Genomic DNA, 25,854 nt, shown 5'->3' with positions numbered 1-25,854 from the left:
TACACTTCACCTGTTTCCCTGCAGTCTTTGGAATAGTTGGCGTAGTAGAGACCCTCAGGACAACTCTCCACACACTGGCCCTGGAAGGCGAGGTAGGGTGCCGCGCACCTCGTACAGTAGTGGCGGCTGAAACACGCCTCGCAGTGCTCGATGTGACACCCTGTACAGACAGACGGACAGACAGACACTGAATAACAGATGTAACCGTGTATCATGCATAGCAATTGTAAGAGTATGTCATCAGTGACAATAGCAATTGTAATCAAAACATATTCCTAGGAGCCGCCATTTTGGATTTCAAAATGGCCACCATTTGAAAGAGAAAAATGTTTCTTCAATATCTCGACCTATTAATCCTATTAAATTATTATTTACAGTGCTATATGTAGGGTTTAATGTCAGTGATATAGATGTATGGCTAAACTAACATTAATCCACATCTGCCTGACATCAATGTAGGTGTCATCTTCGCTTCAAACATGGTCTGTTATTGGAGGGCGCATTTATGCAGGAGGTTATCCTATGCTTCCATTCTTATCTGTTTCGGGATTCACATCTTGCTGTTGACATTACACTGTATTTATGGGCCTCATTGTTGGTGCATAAGACCAAGAAGTGAAGTACCGATTGACTACAGACGGTGTTGTTTTAATCTGAAGCACTAGCTAGTAGTTTTAAGTCTTATTTGATGTCAAACAATACAGCAAATACTCAGTGAGTATTCTTCTTGTTGTACTGTTGTCTGTTTTGATATCAAGTATTACAGTAAATACGCAGGACGTATACTTACTCATAAGCGTACGAGACAGGGGAGGGGTAGGGAGAGGGGGTAAAACCTCAAATTCGGGCACAAATGATAGAGATATTCGGGCAAAATGTGCTAACTTGAGACCTTTTTACCATTTATTTGTATCATTCAACCCTCAAAATTAGTTGTAATCCATGTAAAAATGCGTAGTGATTCGTTTACAACCCTATATAACTGTTTGGTAGTAATGCTAATATGATTAAATGGTTGTTTCCCAGATTCGGGCATTTTCGTTTAATTCGGGCAAAACCCAGCCTGCCACCTACAAAAATGGGAGCCTGTACGCTTATGTACTCACTGTTACACTTGCTGTAGTACTGATGTCAATGTTTACAGTAAATACGCAGGACGTATACTCACTGTTACACTTGCTGTAGTACTGATGTCAATGTTTACAGTAAATACGCAGGACGTATACTCACTGTTACACTTGCTGTAGTACTGGTGTCAATATTTAAAGTAAATACGCAGGGCGTATACTCAGTTACACTTGCTGTAGTACTGATGTCAATCTTTATGGTAAATACGCAGTACGTATACTCACTGTTACACTTGCTGTAGTACTGATGTCAATGTTTACAGTAAATACGCAGGACGTATACTCACTGTTACACTTGCTGTAGTACTGGTGTCAATATTTAAAGTAAATACGCAGGGCGTATACTCAGTTACACTTGCTGTAGTACTGATGTCAATCTTTATGGTAAATAAGCAGTACGTATACTCACTGTTACACTTGCTGTATGTAGTACAGGGCCCGTGCTTATAAAACTTAAAGTCTAGCCTTTAATAAAGTCCAGACTTTAACGTAATGCTATTTGAATGGCGTTGCCATGACGTTAAAGTCTGGACTTTATTAAAGTCTAGACTTTAAGGTTTATAAGCACGGGGCCTGGTGTCAATATTTACGGTAAATACGCAGGACGTATACTCACTGTTACACTTGCTGTAGTACTGGTGGCGGACGCCATAGTAACCGATGGGGCAGCTTGGCGTACAGATGCCGATTTGGCGCATGTTCTTTCGTAACAGGAACATGAAATACTGAGGTTCGCACGTGACGCAGCCATTGACGTGCGAGCAGCTCGTGCAGCCACGTGGACACAGTGGGTAACGTCCAATAACAGCTGGAAAAAAACAAAAACAAATAGAAATTAAAAAATAAAATCGCAAAAGGGCAATCTGCCTCTGTGCTGTAGTGGCTAAGCCATCGAACTTAATGATGGTAGGTACGGTACTGGATTCGCATCCGGTACTGGCTCCCATCAGGAGTCACAAATGTTGGCACAAATGTAATACTTCTTTTCTTATTTTCTTTTTCTTTTTACAGGAAACCAAAATACAAATTTATTAGGGTCTGGAATCATCAGCTGGCCGACTGAACACCCACCCCCAACACCCACCCCACCCCGGCTCGCCAGCTACGGACCTTGCCTTCTAGAATGTTTAAATGATCATTGTCAAATACACAGGTCTCTTCATCACATTAGCTGCCCCATACGTGGAGGACCAAAAGAAAAATGGAAAAGAAAATATTAATTTGGGTCGCCATGTCAAAATCTGCTTTAAATGGTGATCAGGGAACATATTTCATATATATTGGTATGTATTTATAGAGCAAATTTTACACTGTTCAGAATAAAATAAAAGAAGTAGATGATACTTGAATTCAAATATGAATAAGTATGAAATGAAATGTATGGGCGGCAGCAAACCATCAGCGCAGTGTCATGGTTAGCCCCGAGCCCAGATTTATACCCTATTGAACACGTGGGGGGCATCATTGGGCGAAATGTGTCTGGGACATTTAGCAGAACTGAACGCCAGACTAGAGGGGAAAGTAGACAGGATTCCAAAAATTGTCCCTGGACGTTTATTCTGGAACATGGATTCTAAATATAGAGCCTCACTGGTGTATACGCTTTTAATGAAGTAACGTGAATTCACAAGTTCTACCGATGTTACATATCTGGTATACCTCTAGGCAATGCAGTGTCATATAATTTTTTCTATTTTGCCTCGGACTATTATTTCCATAAATAGTACACTGTATCTATTAGCTTATATTAATTTTGAATATCTCTATTCTGTTGTAATAGATAGAATATTTAAAATTAATGAGTAAATGTTTAACCAACCAACCAGTCAACATGGTTATATCCCCAACGCAGATATTTCCTTATTTGTGCAAATATTTTTTATCTATTTCCATTAAATTAACATAAAATATGTTTATTTAGTGTACAGCTGTTATGCAGTATACAGAACAGGCTTATTTCTAGTTCTAGCGAGTGCACCATGACTGGTATATCAAAGGCCGTGGTATGTACTATGCTATCTATGGGGTGGTGCATATCAAGATCTTTGTTACTAATGGGGAAAATGTAGCGGGTTCCCTCTGAAGACTACGTGTCGGCTTTACCAAATGTTTGACACCCAATAGCCGACGATTAATAAATCAATGAATTATAAATCAATAAATCAATGAACTAGTAGTGTCGTTAAACAAAACAAAAATTAACTTTTGATTTGTTCTAGCAAAATATATTATATATGTAAATTGAATGCACAGGGTTCCATGATTTGCGTCACAATCTTCACCGACTGTACGATGCTTTTGCGTCATAACGTGCACCAGTTATACAGTGAGTGCAATCACTTTGCAATCACTTTGCATCGCAACGTTCATCGGCCGTACAAGCTGAGTCATAACGTTCACCTGTTGTACGACAAGCTGCGTCAAAACGTTTACCGGATGAACGATGAGATGAGTTGCGTCGCAGCGTTTACCGGCTGTACGTTGAGTTGTGACATAACATTCACCGGCTGTACGATTACATGAGTTGCGTTATAACGTTCACCGGCTTTACGACAGGTTGCGTCATAACGTTCACCAACTGTACGACAAGCTGCGTCATAACGTTTGCCGGCTGTACGACAAGTTGCGTCATAACGTTCACCAGCTGTACGATGAGATGAACTGCGTCGCAACGTTTACCGGCTGTACATGCGCTGCTTCCTAACGTTCACTGGCTATACAACAAGCTACGTCATAACGTTCACCGGCTGTACAAGTTGCGTCATTACGTTCACCGGTTGTACGACAAGTTGCGTAATAACGTTCACCGGTTGTTCGACAAGCTGCGTCATAACATTCACCGGTGGTACGACAAGCTGTGTCATAACGTTCACCGGCTGTTCGACAAGCTGCGTCATAACACTCACCGGTGGTACGACAAGCTGCGTCATAACGTTCACCGGCTGTACGATGAGATGAGTTGCGTCACATCGTACACTGGCCGTATGATGTTTATAGGATAACTAGTACTGTGATGCTAAACAAATAATGACATTCACAATCTAAGACAAGGTAAGAATATATCCCATGATAATGAAAACCACATTACTGGCGTGTTAACGTGTCCTAATCTGATACAGGCAAAAAATGTGCCGTGACAGGTAAATAGTTGTCTACAGCTATCGGTTGGGTCAAGAAGATTTTTTTTTTTTTTTTTTTTTTTTTTTAAACCACTTGTTTCACACGAGCGGTTGCAACTTCTCGTGTATCTTCTGTACTGTATAGGGTCGGAGTCGGGGTCACTCCCCACACAATTAGGGGTACTTTACAATGATGTTCCCAGCTTGTCGATTTCATGTAGGTATTTTGTTCAGATCTCAAGCATTGATTGAGGGTGTATTTATTTCCGAGCTATCTTCCTGATCACCATTCCACTCGGTGTTTAGGTGTGACCCGAGCTTGTAAGAAAGGATTGAGCATAAAAGAAACGGTCACTAAATCAAACGTCAGTAATTTAGAAACAGTAAATGAAAGCGCGAAAATGAATGAAAAAAGAAAAACGAGTAATGAGATTTTGTTCTTCTTTGTTGGTTGTTTTTTTACACACATCAATAAAATAATGAATAGGTTATACTTAACGATATATCAGCATATTTTAACTACTGCTATTTGCTGTTTGACATACGGCTAGTTGGAAATGATACTCCCGGAAAAAAGGAAACCGTATTAGGGGTAGGATATGTTTCTTTCTCTATTCAGTTTTGATTTTTTAAAATCATTTCACTTTTTGTAAGAATGCTAATGTTTAATGGAAGACATTTTTTGGCAGTCACACACTTTACAACTAAGGTTCATGGTCAAGTGTCCTCTTCGAATTCTTTCTTATTAAAAAGAATCCGTTTGCGTCAAAATGGAACGGACGGATTGACATGTAGGCTCACGGTTATGAGTAAATATGTAAATATGAGTCAGTTTAACGAAGAACGTAATTTCTTATCCACCTACAATTTTAAATATATTTTAAATATATTTGAAGTGTTTGCTAAATATAGCAATGCATTAAAACTACTAAATCTAAATTTGAGGGAAAGTGCATATAAAAGATTTATTATAGGCTAGCTATTGGAAATAATGTAGCGGGTTCCCTCTGAAGACTACGTGTCGGAATTATCAAATGTTTGACATCCAATAGCCGACGATTAATAAATCAATTTGCTCTAGTGGTGCTATTAAACAAAACAAACTTTTAACTTTTAAACTGAAATAAAGGGAATATTCTTTTTTAGATTGTCTCTGCGTCCCTCCCCGCCTGTTTGGTACGTCCCTGAAAATGATCTGAATATCAGTATTTACTCACTCGTTAATAAGTGAACAACTGGTAGGAAGCCAGCATAGTGTTTTTCGTAAATACATTTTTTGTCTACACTTACATCTGGTTGGGTGAACCCCTCTCTCTGTCTGGGTCTATCGCGAACCATACGCGCCGCGGGGCCACTTGCATTTATCTCTAACAATAATTGTGGTCCGGCAATAAAAGCTAGAAATTGCGAGCATTCTTTGCCAATTCAAAAATATCCTACAGCGCTTTTAGAGAGATCAATAGTCTGTCTTGCGTGAAAAATGCTTACGATTTGTGTTGAGATAAAACTTAACTGCATCCCAAAGTCAAAACTCGTTTCCCCACATAATAAAAAGCGGGGTCTCTTGTAAAGTAGACAGAAATTAAACAACGTGAATATGACATCAAATGAAGACAACATCCTAAGTTCCTACATGTCAATAATATATGTATTAAGGTGCGTTCTCACGGTACGATTTGCATTGCAGGGGCGGTTTCAGGATTGTGAAAGGAGAGTGGGACATGTGTTGACTTGTATATTAGTACTAAATATAAAATAGAGGACAATGTTGGTATCTAGCGCTGTTCGCAAGCAAATGGGGGCGGGAGGGGGGGGCAGTGCTGACTCCTCCTAATTCCGCCCCTGAAATGTGAGAAATGATTGCAATATTAACGACCCCCCTTCAGTGCTTATTTAAACAATGGTTATTAGGTGTAAAAAATCAAATATAATGGCTAAATAGTGAGAAAGGAAGGACGGAAATGTTTTATTTAATGACGCACTCAACACATTTTATTTACCCGCTGTCGCCACTTCATGGGCTACTCTTTTCGATTAGCAGCGAGGGATCTTTTATATGCACCATCCCACAGACAGGATAACATATACCACGGCCTTTGATATACCAGTCGTGGTGCTCTGGCTGGAAGTGAGAAGTGTAAGTGAGAAAGGAAACCCGATGCAACTAAAATGCGGGATACTATTATCAATTAGCAGTAATGGATTTTTCATATGTACTTTCTCCACAGAAGGCGTAACACAAATCACATATTTTGATATATCAGTTGTGGAGCACTGATGTATTCTGAGAATGCCTCAACTTTAATGATATTAGGTATACACTTCAGGCGCTGTACTTATAAACTATTATAGTCTGGAGTACAGATATATTGTAAGAATGTCTAACTTTAATGATATTAGGTATACACTTCAGGCGCTGTACTTATAAACTATTATAGTCTGGAGTACAGATATATTGTAAGAATGTCTAACTTTAATGATATTAGGTATACACTTCAGGCGCTGTACTTATAAACTATTATAGTCTGGAGTACAGATATATTGTAAGAATGTATAAGTTTAATGATATTAGGTATACACTTCAGGCGCTGTACTTATAAACTATTATAGTCTGGAGTACAGATATATTGTAAGAATGTCTAAAGTTTAATGATATTAGGTATACACTTCAGACGCTGTACTTATAAACTATTATAGTCTGGAGTACAGATATATTGTAAGAATGTCTAAAGTTTAATGATATTAGGTATACACTTCAGGCGCTGTACTTATAAACTATTATAGTCTGGAGTACAGATATATTGTAAGAATGTCTAACTTTAATGATATTAGGTATACACTTCAGGCGCTGTACTTATAAACTATTATAGTCTGGAGTACAGATATATTGTAAGAATGTATAAGTTTAATGATATTAGGTATACACTTCAGGCGCTGTACTTATAAACTATTATAGTCTGGAGTACAGATATATTGTAAGAATGTCTAAAGTTTAATGATATTAGGTATACACTTCAGACGCTGTACTTATAAACTATTATAGTCTGGAGTACAGATATATTGTAAGAATGTCTAAAGTTTAATGATATTAGGTATACACTTCAGGCGCTGTACTTATAAACTATTATAGTCTGGAGTACAGATATATTGTAAGAATGTCTAAAGTTTAATGATATTAGGTATACACTTCAGACGCTGTACTTATAAACTATTATAGTCTGGAGTACAGATATATTGTAAGAATGTCTAAAGTTTAATGATATTAGGTATACACTTCAGGCGCTGTACTTATAAACTATTATAGTCTGGAGTACAGATATATTGTAAGAATGTCTAAAGTTTAATGATATTAGGTATACACTTCAGGCGCTGTACTTATAACTATTATAGTCTGGAGTACAGATATATTGTAAGAATGTCTAAAGTTTAATGATATTAGGTATACACTTCAGACGCTGTACTTATAAACTATTATAGTCTGGAGTACAGATATATTGTAAGAATGTCTAAAGTTTAATGATATTAGGTATACACTTCAGACGCTGTACTTATAAACTATTATAGTCTGGAGTACAGATATATTGTAAGAATGTCTAAAGTTTAATGATATTAGGTATACACTTCAGACGCTGTACTTATAAACTATTATAGTCTGGAGTACAGATATATTGTAAGAATGTCTAAAGTTTAATGATATTAGGTATACACTTCAGACGCTGTACTTATAAACTATTATAGTCTGGAGTACAGATATATTGTAAGAATGTCTAAAGTTTAATGATATTAGGTATACACTTCAGACGCTGTACTTATAAACTATTATAGTCTGGAGTACAGATATATTGTAAGAATGTCTAAAGTTTAATGATATTAGGTATACACTTCAGGCGCTGTACTTATAAACTATTATAGTCTGGAGTACAGATATATTGTAAGAATGTCTAAAGTTTAATGATATTAGGTATACACTTCAGACGCTGTACTTATAAACTATTATAGTCTGGAGTACAGATATATTGTAAGAATGTCTAAAGTTTAATGATATTAGGTATACACTTCAGGCGCTGTACTTATAAACTATTATAGTCTGGAGTACAGATATATTGTAAGAATGTCTAAAGTTTAATTATATTAGGTATACACTTCAGGCGCTGTACTTATAAACTATTATAGTCTGGAGTACAGATATATTGTAAGAATGTCTAAAGTTTAATGATATTAGGTATACACTTCAGGCGCTGTACTTATAAACTATTATAGTCTGGAGTACAGATATATTGTAAGAATGTCTAAAGTTTAATGATATTAGGTATACACTTCAGGCGCTGTACTTATAAACTATTATAGTCTGGAGTACAGATATATTGTAAGAATGTCTAAAGTTTAATGATATTAGGTATACACTTCAGGCGCTGTACTTATAAACTATTATAGTCTGGAGTACAGATATATTGTAAGAATGTCTAAAGTTTAATGATATTAGGTATACACTTCAGGCGCTGTACTTATAAACTATTATAGTCTGGAGTACAGATATATTGTAAGAATGTCTAAAGTTTAATGATATTAGGTATACACTTCAGACGCTGTACTTATAAACTATTATAGTCTGGAGTACAGATATATTGTAAGAATGTCTAAAGTTTAATGATATTAGGTATACACTTCAGGCGCTGTACTTATAAACTATTATAGTCTGGAGTACAGATATATTGTAAGAATGTCTAAAGTTTAATGATATTAGGTATACACTTCAGGCGCTGTACTTATAAACTATTATAGTCTGGAGTACAGATATATTGTAAGCATGTCTAAAGTTTAATGATATTAGGTATACACTTCAGGCGCTGTACTTATAAACTATTATAGTCTGGAGTACAGATATATTGTAAGCATGTCTAAAGTTTAATGATATTAGGTATACACTTCAGACGCTGTACTTATAAACTATTATAGTCTGGAGTACAGATATATTGTAAGCATGTCTAAAGTTTAATGATATTAGGTATACACTTCAGGCGCTGTACTTATAAACTATTATAGTCTGGAGTACAGATATATTGTAAGAATGTCTAAACTTTAATGATATTAGGTATACACTTCAGACGCTGTACTTATAAACTATTATAGTCTGGAGTACAGATATATTGTAAGAATGTCTAAAGTTTAATGATATTAGGTATACACTTCAGGCGCTGTACTTATAAACTATTATAGTCTGTAGTACAGATATATTGTAAGAATGTCTAAAGTTTAATGATATTAGGTATACACTTCAGGCGCTGTACTTATAAACTATTATAGTCTGGAGTACAGATATATTGTAAGCATGTCTAAAGTTTAATGATATTAGGTATACACTTCAGGCGCTGTACTTATAAACTATTATAGTCTGGAGTACAGATATATTGTAAGAATGTCTAAAGTTTAATGATATTAGGTATACACTTCAGACGCTGTACTTATAAACTATTATAGTCTGGAGTACAGATATATTGTAAGAATGTCTAAAGTTTAATGATATTAGGTATACACTTCAGACGCTGTACTTATAAACTATTATAGTCTGGAGTACAGATATATTGTAAGAATGTCTAAAGTTTAATGCTCTTAGCTATATACTTCAAGGGGCGGGACGTAGCTCAGTGGTACAGCGCTCGCTCGATGCACGGTCGGTCTGGGTCGATCCCCGTCGGTGGGCCCATTGGGCTATTTCTCGTCACAGCCAGTGCACCACGACTGGTATATCAAAGGCCATGGTATGTGCTATCCTGTCTGTGGGATAGTGCATATAAAAGATCCCTTGCTTAATTACATAAGGTACCTTAAGTAGTTGCTTAAGGTGATCTTAGCCCTAAGATCGCTTAGCGATAAGATCGCTTCGTGAAACAGGGCAGGTCAGGTCAGGTCAGGTCAGAGGGGTTTGACGTGCACATTCAGAGCAAGCTGATGTAGCACACGCCTGTCATGGGCGTAGGTGCTGGCCTCGGACGGGTCCTCCGTCCAGGATATGATAAAACGGGGCCTAGGTGCTTTGCTTATAAAGGACTAAAGTCTAGAGTACAGATGTATTGTGAGAACATCTAAAGTTTAATGGTCACAGCTATACACTTCGGGTGCTTAGCTTAATTAATTCTTATGACCTGTTCCGGGTTTTCAACCAGTTAAATCGTTACTGCAAGACGCGCCGTTAGAACGCACCTTTTCCTGTTTCGACGCTTACGCTTTCACCTTGTTTAATTATGGTATGGTAATGAAGCACCATTTTATGTTTGTACTCAACAAATAAAAGACACAGATATTGTCAGAAGTCGATTAATTGTAAGCAGTTTTCCACACCAGTGCCTGAAGATCAAAATTATAGTTTGCACGAAGTTTAAAACAAAACTGTGTATAGTCATATCTTGTCTGTAGCAGATAAAGGACAGAGACATTCACAATAGACTATTTCAGTTTGATGAATATAATTTGCGTAAAGTTTCGACGAAATATATTCAACTAACATTTGTATTGATTTTGAAAATTTCATAAATAAAAGGAAGGAAGTAAATGTTTTTATTTACAGTTATATGGCGCCAGACATATGGTTAAGGACCACAGAGATATTGAGAAGAAACCCGCTGTCGCCACTTTATGAGCTACTCTTTTCGATTAGCAGCAAGGGATCTTTCATATGCACCACCATTCCACAGACAGGATAGTACATACCACGGCCTTTGTTACACCAGTTGTGGAGTACTGTCTAGGACGAGAAATAGCCCAATGGGGCCACCGACGTGGATCGATCCTAAACCGACCGCGCATCAAGCGAGCGCTTTACCACTGGGCTACGTCCCACCCCTTCACAAATAAAACAATGTATTATTTATAAAAGTATATAGGTACTATATTCTGACTTAACAAGTAGCGACCTCGCTTGTGTCGTGGTAGGTACTGGGTTCGTATCCCGGTACCGGCTCCTACCCAGAGCGAGTTTTAACGACTCGGTGGGTAGGTGTAAGACCACTACACTGACTTCTCTCTCACTAACCACTAACAACTAACCACTAACCCTCTGTTGTTGACAGACAGCCCAGATAGCTGATGTGTGTGCCCAGGACAGCACAAGCACGAAAATAAGTAGAAATTAAATTAATAAACTATCAACTACTGTACAAGTACAGTGTATTAGCTTTTGCTGTTACTACCGTTACTCCATTTTAACAAATAAACGTGAATAATACAATTAAAATCCTGTACATCTTTTAATCATAAAACAACATAAAGTAGTGTTATTCATCTTTGGCTATTATGCAATGTGTAGAAACCCATGACACATGTCCCCTGGGTTATTCCCGGGGATGTCATGTTGTTGAAACATCATCGCGCATGATGCCTCTCTGTGATACTGTTACAACGCTACTAGAAGGCCATGCTTCACGCCACTAACAGACAAAAGTTTGTTCCGAGTGATCAACTTTGCAATATTTTCCACACACACATAAAAGATTTAATTCCGTAACTTTAGCACTATTGATGGTTCCCGATCTCGGTGGTGTTACGGTTAAGCGATCGGACTTAGGTACTGGGTTTACATCCAGGTTCAGGTCGACAGGTTATTGGCATAAATTTCCCCTGCACCGAAGATATACAATTAAGCAGGATTGACTGTATAAGACCACTCCGCTGATCTCCTCTTTCTCTCTCTCTCTCTCTCTCTCTCTCTCTCTCTCTCTCTCTCTCTCTCTCTCTCTCTCTCTCTCTCTCTCTCTCTCTCTCTCTCTCTCTCTCTCTCTCTCTCTCTCTCTTTTGGTGGGACACGACCACCCTTCAGTCTGGAAGGTAATTAACTGGTTCCAGTGCTAGGAATGCTCTGGATGTATTGTCCTTCAGCAGGGTGCGGTTACTAACTCTCTTAAAAAGCGTACAAACCATGGGCAGGTTTTTACTTCTCCAGAAGAGTTTGAAAACACTCTGTCAGGACCGTGCTATTGGGAACTCGACTTTCTGAAATATGTTGGGCCCAGAATTCGTATCACCAAGCTCTTTGTTTTTACTAAAAACAACCCCAAAATTATCATGTCCATAAATGCATGCAATGCACTGGTTATACAGATATTCATATTTTAAGCAAAAAAAAATGTATGTAAATTGTAATGTTATTAATATAAAAAGGATGCTTTGTTGTCTAGCAGAGCCTAAGATACCTTTGTGAATTAGGCCCCTGGTCCTTAACCATATGTCCGACGCCATATAACCGTAAAGAAACTGTGTTGAGTGCATCGTTAACTAAAACATTTCCTTCCTTCCCATCGCACCTTAAGCGAGCGCTCTACCACTGAGCTACATTTCCGCCATGGTGAACTGAGGGCGCAGCTACTTCATTCTTTTGTTTCTGAAACGGGTCATTAATTGCAGTCAAATTTTACATCTGTGATAGAAGCCTTTGTTGTTCATTTATGAGCGAATTCCCTCTCGTGATATATGTGAATGAGAATACTTTTCGACTATAATCCTCAGTACAATCTCAATAAGACACCCGTGCGTCCAGAATAAAATACTTCAAACGTTTACCTGCAATAAAATAATGCTACTGACCATGTTTTACCTATAATAAAAATAGAATTCAGATGTTTGGGGCAAGTTTTAATATTAAACTTAAATATAATGACAATCCTATATGAAAGTATAGAATAAATTACGGAAAAGCCATCGGTTTATTTGACTGGTATCAACATTCATTTAAAGTTAGGAAAAATGCCTCAGTAATTTTATTTATTAATGTTTGTTTATTCCCTTTTCGATTCTTTAATATACGTGTACACGTGTATAACATAATATGTTTTAAATATGTATGGCTGAGTTTACGTTAACGTCAACATCTTTACCTACAATCTTATCTTGAGTAAGTGTTAAAAAAAAAATAGTCGTGAAAAAGAATTTTAAAATTCCTGATAATGTCAGTACAACAATTTAGGTTTTTGGCGACAGCGGGTTTCCTCTCTCAATATATGTGTGGTCCTTAACCATATGTCTGACGCCATATAACCGTAAATAAAATGTGTTGAGTGCGTCGTTAAATAAAACATTTCTTTCTGCTTTACGACAACACAAAATACTGTACGATAAACTATTAAGTGTCATCTGCACGTCAGGGTCGCTTATTAAAATAATAATAATAATAATAATAATAATAATAGTAATAATAAATCTTATAGGCCCTAATTTCAATATAATAATATAGACATGATGAAAATTATAACAACAAATTGGGGAAAAAAACTTTACGGTAAAATATTACATGTCGTCTGCAAGTTAGGATCACTTATAAAAAGCAAGACTATACAACAATGTAAATATGAAGAAAATCATGACAAAAAATATACCGTACTGTAAAATACTACATGTCGTCTGCTTGTGATAGTCACTTATAAAGAGTCAACAATCGGCCCTATTCCTGTCGTAATCGGACGGTGGACAATACGTTACAGGGGTGATAAGACACTGCGACTGGAAGTGAGATGTCAGCCGTGTCTCCGCCAGACAGACAGACCATTGAGAACAGACAGATGAGTAGACAAAGCCCGGACCCACCCGTCCACTGTCACTGAGGCTATGGCAAACGCGGATCCAGCTGGATGTTTACAATGAATTAATGCCAGTCGGGCCAAATAACTGCCATAGTGTGCGTGATAAAATGACATAAATCGGTTGGCTGGGTGGATGAAGGCTTACTTACATCGGTGGTATAGTGGTTAAGACGTCTTCGAACTTAAGGCTGGAAGGTACTGGGTTCGTCTCTCGATACCAGCTCCCACCCAGAGCGAGTTTAATGGCTCGATGGGTAGATGTAAGGTTACTACACTTACTTTTCTCTTATTAACAACTAACCCAATGTCCCGGATAGACAGTCCAGATAGCTGATGTATGTGTCCAGGACATAGTGCTTGAATCATAACTTGATACAAGCACGAAAATAACTTTAAACGAAACGATGGGCTTGTCGTTTCGAGCACACGAGTTGATAAAGGTTAGAAACGTGTGCCCATGTCGGGCGTGCTTCACACCAGCTTGCTCTCATTAAGCACGTTAATATTTACCCTATGCTACCGATGGAAGTTGATATTTTAGGGACGTACCTAGCCAGTGAGGAGGGATTCCCCTTTCATATGAAATATTTGTCCAAGTTTAGAAGCTTCACTGCACCCAGGTGCGTGTGCAGGGGTGGAGTTTCGATAGCGACCCCACCCCACCCCCTTCGCTCACGCGAATTTTCTTCTTTCTCTGTTTTCAATATATTTTCTGAGTAAGCATGACTCGACTACACCCCGCCCCCCCCCCCCCCCCCCTCGGAAATTTCGCTCGTCACAGTCTAGACCTTCCCTCTGCATAAATTCCCGTGCATGCTCCTGGTTTCACCCCTTTTATTCTTAGGCCAGGTACGACCCTGTATTTTCACACAAAGCATGTCAACGGAAGCCACAGATACTCCACCCAGAGAATAGTTAAATTACGTCACAACAAAAGAAAATATTATTCTACCCCCACAAAGACTTAAGCAAAGTTTGTCATCTATTGTATGTGACGCCCTTTCGTTTATATTACCTTCAGAGTATATTTTGAGTGTGAGAGTGAAAAAAAATCAAAAATATATATACTGTGCCAATGATAACTTTAAATTAAGTCTCGTGTGTTTCACTGTTGTGTCTGCTATTCTAGAGAGTGTAATTCGTCAAGCCTATTTTATCGTTGCAATCTGTGATCAAAAGTTGGGATGCTTCAGACTATGCGAACATTTTTGTTAACGATACCATTGGCAGAGCTTCAAACAGTACAGAAATCGTATTGCTCGTCTCATAATGGGTTATCTATATTGTTTTACGCACTAGTTACAAATAACGCAAAAGCAGAAATAAAAAGAGCTAAGGTGAATATATTGTTGTTCCTTCAAAAAAAGGTTTAATATTATTCACAGAGGAATAAATTATATGTCTTATAGTAATCGTGTACTACACAAAGTGTTTGGATACGGAACTATACACGATGTAATTATTCTAAACAGTTGTGAGTAAAATAGAAATAAAAAACACCGACAGAACCCGTTATAAAATCATATTAGAAACAGGAGGTTAGGAAAAACATTCTAGGAAATCGCGAGTGAGGCCGTTAATGTTTTAATTTACGGGAGAGCATCTCCCAGCACTCTTCTAAACAGCTTTTAAATAGTGTTTCTATGGGCCTGTACAAGGTAAAGTCCAATAGATATCGAGACAATTCTCTTCGCGAAACTAACAACATACACGTTTCTGTGTAAGAGATTAGTGGCGGATATAAGAGGGGGCAGGGCCCGCCCCCCCCCCTTTAAATTTTGCGACAGTTATACATACATTTATACATACATATATATATATATATATATATATATATATATATATATATATATATATATATATATATATATATATATATCTTCTTTTTTTTCCTTTCTTTTTTTTCTTTTTTTTCAACGTTGGGGAATCCGAGGAATCCCTTCGGAACCTGTCACTGGGGCCCCCTAAATGTATTATCTGGATCCGCCATTGGAGATGATTTGTTGCTATTGAGTTCCGATTATTTATGTTTTTTCAATCCGAACATTAAGGTTAGGTTTAGAATTAATCTTAGAATAAGACTAAACATTCTGGAATGTTTTACACTGTTGGATACGCCGTGCGGCGCAACATAATATAATATAACACGCAAGGCCGTTTTAACAGTTTCCCATCGTTCTGACCGCTTCTCCTCTTTTGATTTGTACTGCCGACTGCCTTCTTTGTACTTACCCGATGCCGCATGTACATTATTGTATAACTAGATACGCACGAGAAAGGCTAGATGGGGTGTGATGATCTAGCATTGGGCCAGGATGACCAGAAACACTTCGGATGTCCGAAAATTAATGTTTTAAACAATACAATGACAGTAAATTCCACTTTTAAACATCAAAATGGCTCTAACAGTGTAAAATACGTCGTAGTGTTAAAAACTAGGGTCTGTCACTTTAATAGATCGATCGTCCAATTTGTCGTGATGAGTGTGACGCATATTAGCCTCGTCTGACTCTTATGCAAATTACTGTTACGCCATACGGTAATCTTGATTGTCGCAAACATCGTCCACAGTCGGTCAACTTTATCTCTAATAGTATGCTTTTACATTTCTTTTTATCTTTTCGCTTTCAGTAGGTCAGAGAAATGTGTGTCGCACGTTTGTATGAGTTTGATAGTCCATAAATCGCCGGACATCTTGATAACAGAAAAAGTATCACATATCCTCCGCCTAATTTAAATATCCTACATAGGTCATATAGATTTCTAAGACACAGAACGTATTAGTGTTGGCAATTACCACCACAAATATTCGACGGCTAATGTATTGGTAATGACTTACACAATTTGAGGAGGTTTTCCTGCAAGCAAAAAAGTCAATAATTGGCCTCGACACTTTATACGGTTTCTGTGTCACCGGAATTCCACGGGGGGTCTGTAGGCAACTGATACAATTGCTCACCGGTTTGCTGAGCGGGAAATTCCAAGGTAGTCGCGTCTGTTGTGAGAATCATATGGAGAAGAGATTCTTATTTTCCAATAATTTCTTAATCGATATATCATAAACTTCTTCCTTTTCGTATTTTGTAGCACGAGTGCACGCTACTTGGCGGTCGTTGATCAGTGTTATTTTACACCGGTGAACTAAGTGCATCACTAGTACAGAGACACGTTCAGGAGTGCAAGCGATCGCGGTCGCTCGTAGACTCTTTGTGGGTGTTTATTTCATTAGTGAGGTATCTCTCTTTTTTGTTGTTTTATTATTTTTCTGGCGGGTGGTGGTTTTGTTTAGTGGGTTTTTTGTTGTGTTTTTGGCGTCTAACGTTTGATGAATGTCATATGGCAGAAGACGATGGTACCAGTAAAATTGTCCTCCTGAACACGTATCATGTTACACTGTCAAATTGTGGCGTTCCACTGTCAAATATTTACGGATTAAATCCATCTGCCGCTCTGATTGGTAGTAATATGTATGCTGTTTATTTGTGCAAATATTACTATATCTTTTGTCAATAAATTAATAATTTTTTTAAGTATAGACACTACATTTTTTTATTTTATTATTATTATATTATGCAGTGAACTAGAGGTTGAAACCAGAAGAGAATATAATTTTTAAAAAGTTCTGCGATTTTCTGCAAATATTGGGATTGATAATAAAAACATTTTCAAAATGATACCCAATTTTCTTGCAGGTATATTAAATGTAAGGTTCCACACATTTTATGAGTGTAATGTCTGGATGTCGATAGACTTTATATTTTGTTAGACAATTATAACAATGGGGTTTGATTTGGTCTAATGGAACCTAAATAGCTGCTTTGGAAATGATCGCATGGGATAGCTAGGAGGTGTCGGCAGTGACAGAAATACTAGTCTGACATATATTCGAATATGGACTTGTATTCCGTTTACACCGGCAATGAAATAAAAGGAATTGCTGACGATTAATAGTGTCCTTGAATAATAAATAAATAATGTCATGTTATTAAGACTACAAATATAATATAAAGATACTTTCTTACACACCCGCTGGTGAGAACATCATTCGTTATTTTTGATAAACACATATTTGTTAAGTTAACACATATAAGTTCGTTAACGTTTTAGACATACGACTGGCTGTTCCTAGGTGATGACCAGGTCACCAATGCCATACATCCAATGAACAAAAAAAGAACGGTCGAATCGATCACTCCGTGACGTGCAAGTTAACCTGAAATTGATGTTTTCGTTGGAAAAGGCATTTAACATTATTTTAAAACTGGGTGGGGTTTTTTCAGGACATGTAAGAATTAGAATACAACATTCGTGTCCGTGAGATACCATTTATCTTACAACTCGTTGTTTAAAAACGTATCCAACTCGCTTTTGCTCGTTCGATACGTTTTAAAACAACTCATTGTAAGATAAATGGTATCTAACGGCCACCCATGTAGTATATATATATATATATATATATATATATATATATATATATATATATATACGTGTGTGTGTTTCGTATGTCTGACCCCCAAACACGAGAATATTACTGAGACAGATCAATTGTCTGGAAATACTGCGGCTTCACCTGTCGTCGTAGTATCTTTATCTGGTTCACTGGCTGGAACGATAAATGGTGTATGTTGCATGCTGTCTCTTATGACAATTGATCTGTCTCTGGAATATACTCGTGTTTGGGGGTCAGACATTCAGAACACAAGAAGTTTAGTTGAACGACACCATTAGAGCACATTGACTTTTTTTAATCATTGGCTATTGGATCTTAAACCTTTGGTAATGTTGACAAATAGTCTTAGAGAGGAAACCCGCTACATTTTCCCATAAGTAGCAAGAGATATTTTATATGCACCATCCCACAGACAGAATAGCACATACCACAGCCTTTGATATACCAGTCGTGATGCACTGGTTGGAACGAGAAATAGCCCAATGGGTCCACCGATGGGGATCGATCACAATCAGAACAGAAGAAAACATAATCACATGCGTGAATTGGGTAATTTTATTCAGTGAAAACTGGTATGTAAAGAATTGCCTTAGATAGGAAGTAAACTTAGTCCCAACCAGTTTTGTAACCGGTTACTCCTTTATTGCGCCATTGATGCCATTTCCCTCAGACCCGTAGCATGGTGGACATTATTGGGGGGCCCAACTGAACGAGCGCCGAAGGCGTGAGTTATTGGAGGGGGGGGGGGGGGGGGGCGGCATGATTCAAAGGTTATTTGCTCGTTACTGTAACTCTCGCCGTTAATCTCGATCCGTTAGTCTCGCTACAACTTTTACATTCAGTCGAGATGTAAAGGTTTTTTTTTTTTAAAAAGCCAAAATTATTGGGGGCGGGCTCTCCTGCCCCCCTCCTCCTGCTACGGGCCTGTCCCTTTATTTACTACACAAGACAAGGAAAACGACATTTCGAACAAAAGCTGTTCATGCATGTTATCTGCTGCCCACAGATCCGCACAACCGAAATCGTATCTCTGTATGACAGAATACAGAGCGCCATGTTCAATTGTGTCGTGACTACAAACTACGGATGACATGTAAACAACACCCAAATTCATTTTATTTCTCATTCTAAAAATGTACTTACGTGCTTTTAAATATATAAATAGTTCGTTGATGTTTACAAGTGGGATGGCCTCTGCAGTATTTAAATCACTCATTGGTTTGAAGTTTCTAAAATTAGTAAAGGGTCACAACTTTGTATGTTGTTAAAGTTTGTTTTGTTTAACGACACGACTAGAGCACATTGATTTATTAATCATCGGCTACTGGATGTCAAACAGTTGGCAATTTTGAGTCTTAGAGAGAAAACCCGCTACATTGTCCTATGCTAGGGATCTTTTATATGCACTATCCCACAAACATGATAACACATACCACGGCTTTTGATATACCAGTCGTGGTTCACTGGCTGGAACGATAAATGGTATATGTTGTATGCTGCCTCTTATGTAACAGCAGCGTGAGGCGGTGTCCTGGCTTAAGGGTGAATAACTGAACATTGTTGTGGTCAACCTATATTTAATTTTTGTATACTAGTTTTCAAGCGACTGTACTTCCTTAAAATGGCAGTCGCGTAGCTCTCTCAATATTTTCATATTTGGGCTGTCTGTTGCTGGATGTAGTCAACGTACAGCGGTCTTTTAACTTCTCGCTGAGCTATTAAAACTCATCCTGGTGGTAGGCGTAACTGTAATACCTTTCTTTAAGTTGTCTTTTTTTTTCTGGGTGTTTTGTCGTTGTTTTTTTAGTTGTTTTTTTCTGGAGGGTTTCGGGGGTGGGGGTCATTTGTTTGGTAGTTGATGGTATTTTTGTTTGTTTGTTTGTGTTTGTTTTTTGGGGGTTGGGGGGTCTTTGTTTTCATTGCTTGTTATTGGGTGTTTTTATTTGTTTTGTTATTGTTTTGTTGTTGTTTCGTTTTTCGAGGAAGGGTGAAGTCTGTTGTGGTTTTGGGATGGGTTGTTCTTGTGTTACAAGCTTCTAACATGTCAAGCTCTCGCATTCCCCGCTTTGAATGACAACTTCCTGACCCGGGTACGGAGCGCGGTGAGCGGCGCTGATTCGGGTAGCACGCGTGTTGAAACGAACCCCGGGTTATCAAGACTCGCAATCGCGCGTCACACACACCGACAAATCTGGCAGTAATTCGAGCGCTTGCCACCTTTGTCACTCGCATTGTGGCAAATGTTTGCAATATTTCATAGGAATTAACACGCTTGTTGCTCTGACACTGGGGCTGGTGGGTGGCGGATCCAGGACCGCCTTCAAGAATTGGGGGGGGGGGGGACAGGCGCGTATGCAGGAGAAACTTCTCCATACAAATTTTCTTTAATTTTTTAATATAATTTTTGGGGGATCACGACTCGATCCGCCCTATAAACCTCGCTTGCCACAGTCTAGACACCCTCCCCTCCCCTGTTAAAATTCCTGCTCCCGCGCTTGGGATGTAAGGGTCCATCTCGGCAGTTCGTTCTGCTATATGTGAGAAACTTGAGAACATTGATTTATTAATAATCGGCTGTCGGATATCAAACATTTGGTAATCGATTCTGACATTGTCTCAGAGGAAACCCGTTGTATTTTTCCATTAGTAGCAAGAAAAGAAAAAATGTTTCATTTAACGACGCACTCAACACATTTTATTTACGGTTATATGGCGTGAAACATATGGTGAAGGACCACACAGATAATGAGCTACTCTTATCGATTAGCAGCAAGGGATCTTTTATATGCACCACCCTACAGAAAGGGTAGTACATACCACGGCCTTTGATATACCAGTCGTGGTGCACTGGCTGGAGCGAGAAATAGCCCAATGGGCCCACCGACGGGGATCGATCCCAGACCGACCGCGCATCGAGCGAGCGCTGTACCACTGGGCTACGTCTCGCCCCTAGTAGCAAGGGATCTTTTATACGTAATTTCCTACAGACAAGACATCACACACGACGGCCGTGGATATATCAGTCGTGCTGTACTGGTTGGATCGGGAAAAACCCACAGAGAATGGGTTCACTGAGATGATTCGATTCGTCGATGCAAACTCTTCGAGTAAGCGATCTACCGACTGACATAGACCCCCCCCCCCCCCCCCCGAATAAACGGGGCGGGATGTTCTTCAATGAATGCTGGCCTAAGGCCTAATGGGTTGTAGGATCCATCGCTTTCGATCTTCCCGTACCCACCACTGTTCCATGACTGCTACATCCAAGGCCGTGATATGAGAGGTATTTGTGTGTTTGTTTTTATTTGTTTTTGTTTATTTTTATTTGTTTTCTCTTTTTCTTCTTCTTTTTCGGGGGTGGGGGGGTGGGGGGGGGGGGGTAAATGATAAAAGGGGGTCTTTTGGAACCTCCACTGGCGACCACGACCAGTTTTTCACAACTGCTTCATCTAAGGCCGTGATATGAGAGATGTTTGTGTGTTGTTGTTTTTTTGGTGCTTTTTTTGTGTGTTTGTTTTTATTTATTTTATTTTTTATTTTATTTTTTCTCTTTTGGGGGGGGGGGATCGGGGGGGTAAATGATAAAAGGGGGTCTTTTGGAACCTCCACTGGCGACTACGACCAGTTTTCCCACAACTGCTACATCTAAGGCCGTGATATGAGAGGTTTTTGGGTGTTTTTGTTTTGTTTTGTTTTTGTTTGTTTGTTTATTTTTTAGTTTATTTTTCCCCCTCTTTTTCTTCTTTTTTTTCGAGGGGATCGGGGGTGGGGGTAAATGATAAAAGGGGGTCTTTTGGAACCTCCACTGGCGACTACGACGACTGGATCCCGCGAATGACCCGTGTCATCATCTATGGCGATCACATTTCTGTTCACTCTTCAAGACAAATATTTGACCTATACGGCAAACACACACACACACACACACAGTGACACACACAAACAAAATATTTACATAATGTCTCGTTTTTTTGTGCTGATTTTAGATTATTATTAAAACTAGCGAGAACGTGTTCATTCTTTGCGGATTATCTCTATTATTGCGGTGTAAGTCGACACTGGGACCCACGGTCTATTTCTATCTGATACCGCGACGGTTTACATAGCGTATGACTGGGTATAAAATACCTCATATACCTCATAATATTTACAAGAGTCCATTCGTTAAGTTATCTGCATTATAACCGTGGGGAAAATAAACTTTTTGAATTGACTGTGGTTTATGCTATCCTGTCTTTGGAACAAATTAATTAATTAATTAATTAATGATGAATGAATGAATTAATTAATTAATTAATTAATTAATGTTTAACAAAACCTCAGCACAAAGGAGAATCAGTCATTGGTTGTAAGACAAAAGTATATGAACGAAAGTTAATATAGTTTGTTAAATCCGTGTATGGGGAATTTGTGACTAATGAATAAAATGTTTAAAATGTATTTGTATTATTTTATTTAAAATTTTATCATTAAAAATTGTTTGTTTTAATTATATACAATATGAATGAACGTTTAATGACATTCAGCACAAAATTAGAACCAACCATACCGAAAGGAAAACAGACACATTTAAAATAAAAACATTAAAGGGATTATCTTGAGTTTTTATCGCTAGCAAGACTTCCGTTTCCCCCCCCCCCCCCCCCCCCCCCCCCCCCACACACACAAATAAACACACATCCTGCCTTAACGTGTTTTAAATATAAAACATTATATGGATAAATACATTTAGAATAATCTTTCCCTAAATTGTTTAAAATTTCGTGTTGGAAGAAATATAATAAATCCGAAATCGTTTTAGACAAAATTCGAAATTGATATTCTCAGCAAAAAATAAATGTAAATAAATTCTACTTTTAATAATGTAAAAATTATTTATTTGCAGAAAATCATTTAAAATGGCTACACATTCAGGACAGTTCCTTTAATGGTAAAATGGTAGAACATTGTATAAAATTGACCGGCCTCGGTGGCGTCGTGGTTAGGCCATCGGTCTACAGGCTGGTAGGTACTGGGTTCAGATCCCAGTCGAGGCATGGGATTTTTAATCCAGATACTGACTCCAAACCCTGAGTGAGTGCTCCGCAAGGCTCAATGGGTAGGTGTAAACCACTTGCACCGACCAGTGATCCATAACTGGTTCAACGAAGGCCATGGTTTGTGCTATCCTGCCTGTGGGAAGCGCAAATAAAAGATCCCTTGCTGCTAATCGGAAAGAGTAGCCCATGTAGTGGCGACATCGGGTTTCCTCTCAAAATCTGTGTGGTCCTTAACCATATGTCTGACGCCATATAACCGTAAATAAAATGTGTTGAGTGCGTCGTTAAATAAAACATTTCTTTCCTTTTTTTGTGTATAAAATTGTCGTAATCAAACAGTTAAGCCATGATCACACTAACACAACACTTATAATATAGAATAGAAATAAATATCACAGATTAATGCTAACTGGACTAATTTTAAAACTGTTGTTTAACGATACCACTAAAGCACATTGATTAATTAATCATCGGCTAATGGATGTCAAACATTTGGAAATTTTGACATATAGTCTTAGAGAGGAAAGCCGCTACATTTTTTCATTAGTAGCAAGGGACCTTGTTTATGCACGATCCCACATACATGATAGCACACACCACGTTCTTTGATATACCAGTCGTGGCTGGGACGAGACATAGCTCAATGGGCCCACCGACGGGGGGTGTTCCCAGACTGATCGTACATTAAACGAGCGCTTGGGCTACGTTCTGTCCTGATGATAGTTCGCTGTATTGGAATCGCTGTTCTCATGGAAGAAACTACAATAATGTTTCCACCCCTTCACCGGCACTCGCATTGGTCTTTGAAACAATGCATATACGAGAGACCACTTGCTTACCTTTATTTACCATAGTTTGACACCCAATAGCTAGGGTGTCGTTGAAACATTCATTCATTCATTCATGCATTCATTCATTCATTCATTATCTTAGGTAATATTAGCCTATGCGATGACTGGATATGAGTGGGTTCATATCTGATCCTTCAAGCCAAGTTCATTCAATACAAAATTCTCTGTGTATGTATTCATGTGTATGTATACTTATGTAATATGTAATGTATCATATGTATTCATATTATTGTTTATATTATGTTTACATTAGCTTGTAACATGATTGTAAGGTAGTGATATCAGGTCCCCCAGCCCTGACAATACCAAATGTGTTTCTGGGGTTAATAATAATAATAAAAAGTTCATTCATTTGTTTTAACTTTAATTCCGTGCTCAAATCCTACTAATATTTTAGCACGCTGTCTTTGGCACATAATCAGCTATTTGTCTTTGAACTGTCTGTTCAGGGCAGTGGGTTATCAGTTAGTTGTTAGAGAAAGAGGAAATCCGATATTCGCCATACAACCTATTCCTTCTGAAAAGCAGCTAGAGATCTTTTATATACACACTTTCCCATAGATATGACAGTATCAAGTTAAAGTTAAAGTCAAAGTTTGTTTTTCTTCTTTATCAATTCATATATGTTCGTCAAACCTTGCACGCAAGGTCATCCACTAGAGCACACTGATTTATTAATCATCGGCTATTGGTAATTTTGACATAAAGTCTTAGAGAGGAAACCTGCTAAATGTTTCCATTATTAGCAAGGGATCTTTTAAGTACACCATCCCAGACAGGATAGCACATACCACGGCTTTTGATATATCAGTCGTGGTGTACTGGCTGGAACGAGAAATGGTCCACCGATGGGGATCGATCCTAGACCGACAGCACATCAAGGGAGACCATTAAAGTTAAAGTTCGATTTCTTTAACGACACCACTAGAGCACATTGATTTAATAATCATCGGCTATTGGATCAAGAAGACAGTATGACGGCCTTTGGTGTACTAGTCGTGTTGCACTGGTTGAGATCCTACCGGCCTCGGTGGCGTCGTGGCAGGCCATCGGTCTACAGTCTGGTAGGTACTGGGTTCCGATCCCAGTCGAGGCATGGGATTTTTAATCCAGATACCGACTCCAAACCCTGAGTGAGTGCTCCGCAAGGCTCAATGGGTAGGTGTAAACCACTTGCACCGACCAGTGATCCATAACTGGTTCAACAAAGGCCATGGTTTGTGCTATCCTGCCTGTGGGAAGCGCAAATAAAAGATCCCTTGCTGCTAATCGGAAGAGTAGCCCATGTAGTGGCGACAGCGGGTTTCCTCTCAAAATCTGTGTGGTCCTTAACCATATGTCTGACGCCATATAACCGTAAATAAAATGTGTTGAATGCGTCGTTAAATAAAACATTTCTTTCTTTCTTTGGTTGAGATCCAAGAGGGGGATCAGGGGACCCGTCCCTCTAAATATAACCAAGTGTCTTTTTTCTCGGGGGGGGGGTGGGGGTGTTTTTAGGGGGGTGCACTTTTCACGATTTGATCCATGTGTTTATTCCCCCTTAGTTCCTCCACCCCACCCCCAAAAATAAAATAAAATAATAATATAAAATGTCCTGGATTCATTGAAGGCTATTCATCGCGCTCTACAAAGTTGCACTGAAGATGATTTCAAGGCAGCTGCTGTGTAGATATTATGACGCCGTCTATTGTCTGTG

General features: G+C 38.4%; 1 protein-coding gene across 2 annotated transcripts in view; it reads right to left on the bottom strand.

Moving 5' to 3' along the window:
- The window catches only part of LOC121375861 (R-spondin-2-like), a 59,668-nt gene that overhangs the window by 10,286 nt on the left and 23,528 nt on the right, over positions 1–25,854 (bottom strand). For both annotated transcript variants that reach the window (XM_041503534.1, XM_041503535.1), the window contains exons 2-3: positions 1,744–1,935; positions 11–160 (exon numbers count right to left, since the gene is read on the bottom strand). In XM_041503534.1, the coding sequence (XP_041359468.1) occupies positions 11–160; positions 1,744–1,935 (342 nt within the window). The remainder of the gene's footprint in view (positions 1–10; positions 161–1,743; positions 1,936–25,854) is intronic.

Source organism: Gigantopelta aegis, chromosome 6 (genome assembly GCF_016097555.1).
Source record: "Gigantopelta aegis isolate Gae_Host chromosome 6, Gae_host_genome, whole genome shotgun sequence".
NCBI classification, from domain to species: domain Eukaryota; kingdom Metazoa; phylum Mollusca; class Gastropoda; order Neomphalida; family Peltospiridae; genus Gigantopelta; species Gigantopelta aegis.
Note: the sequence above shows the minus strand (reverse complement) of the source record. Positions and strands in the feature narration are given on the sequence as shown.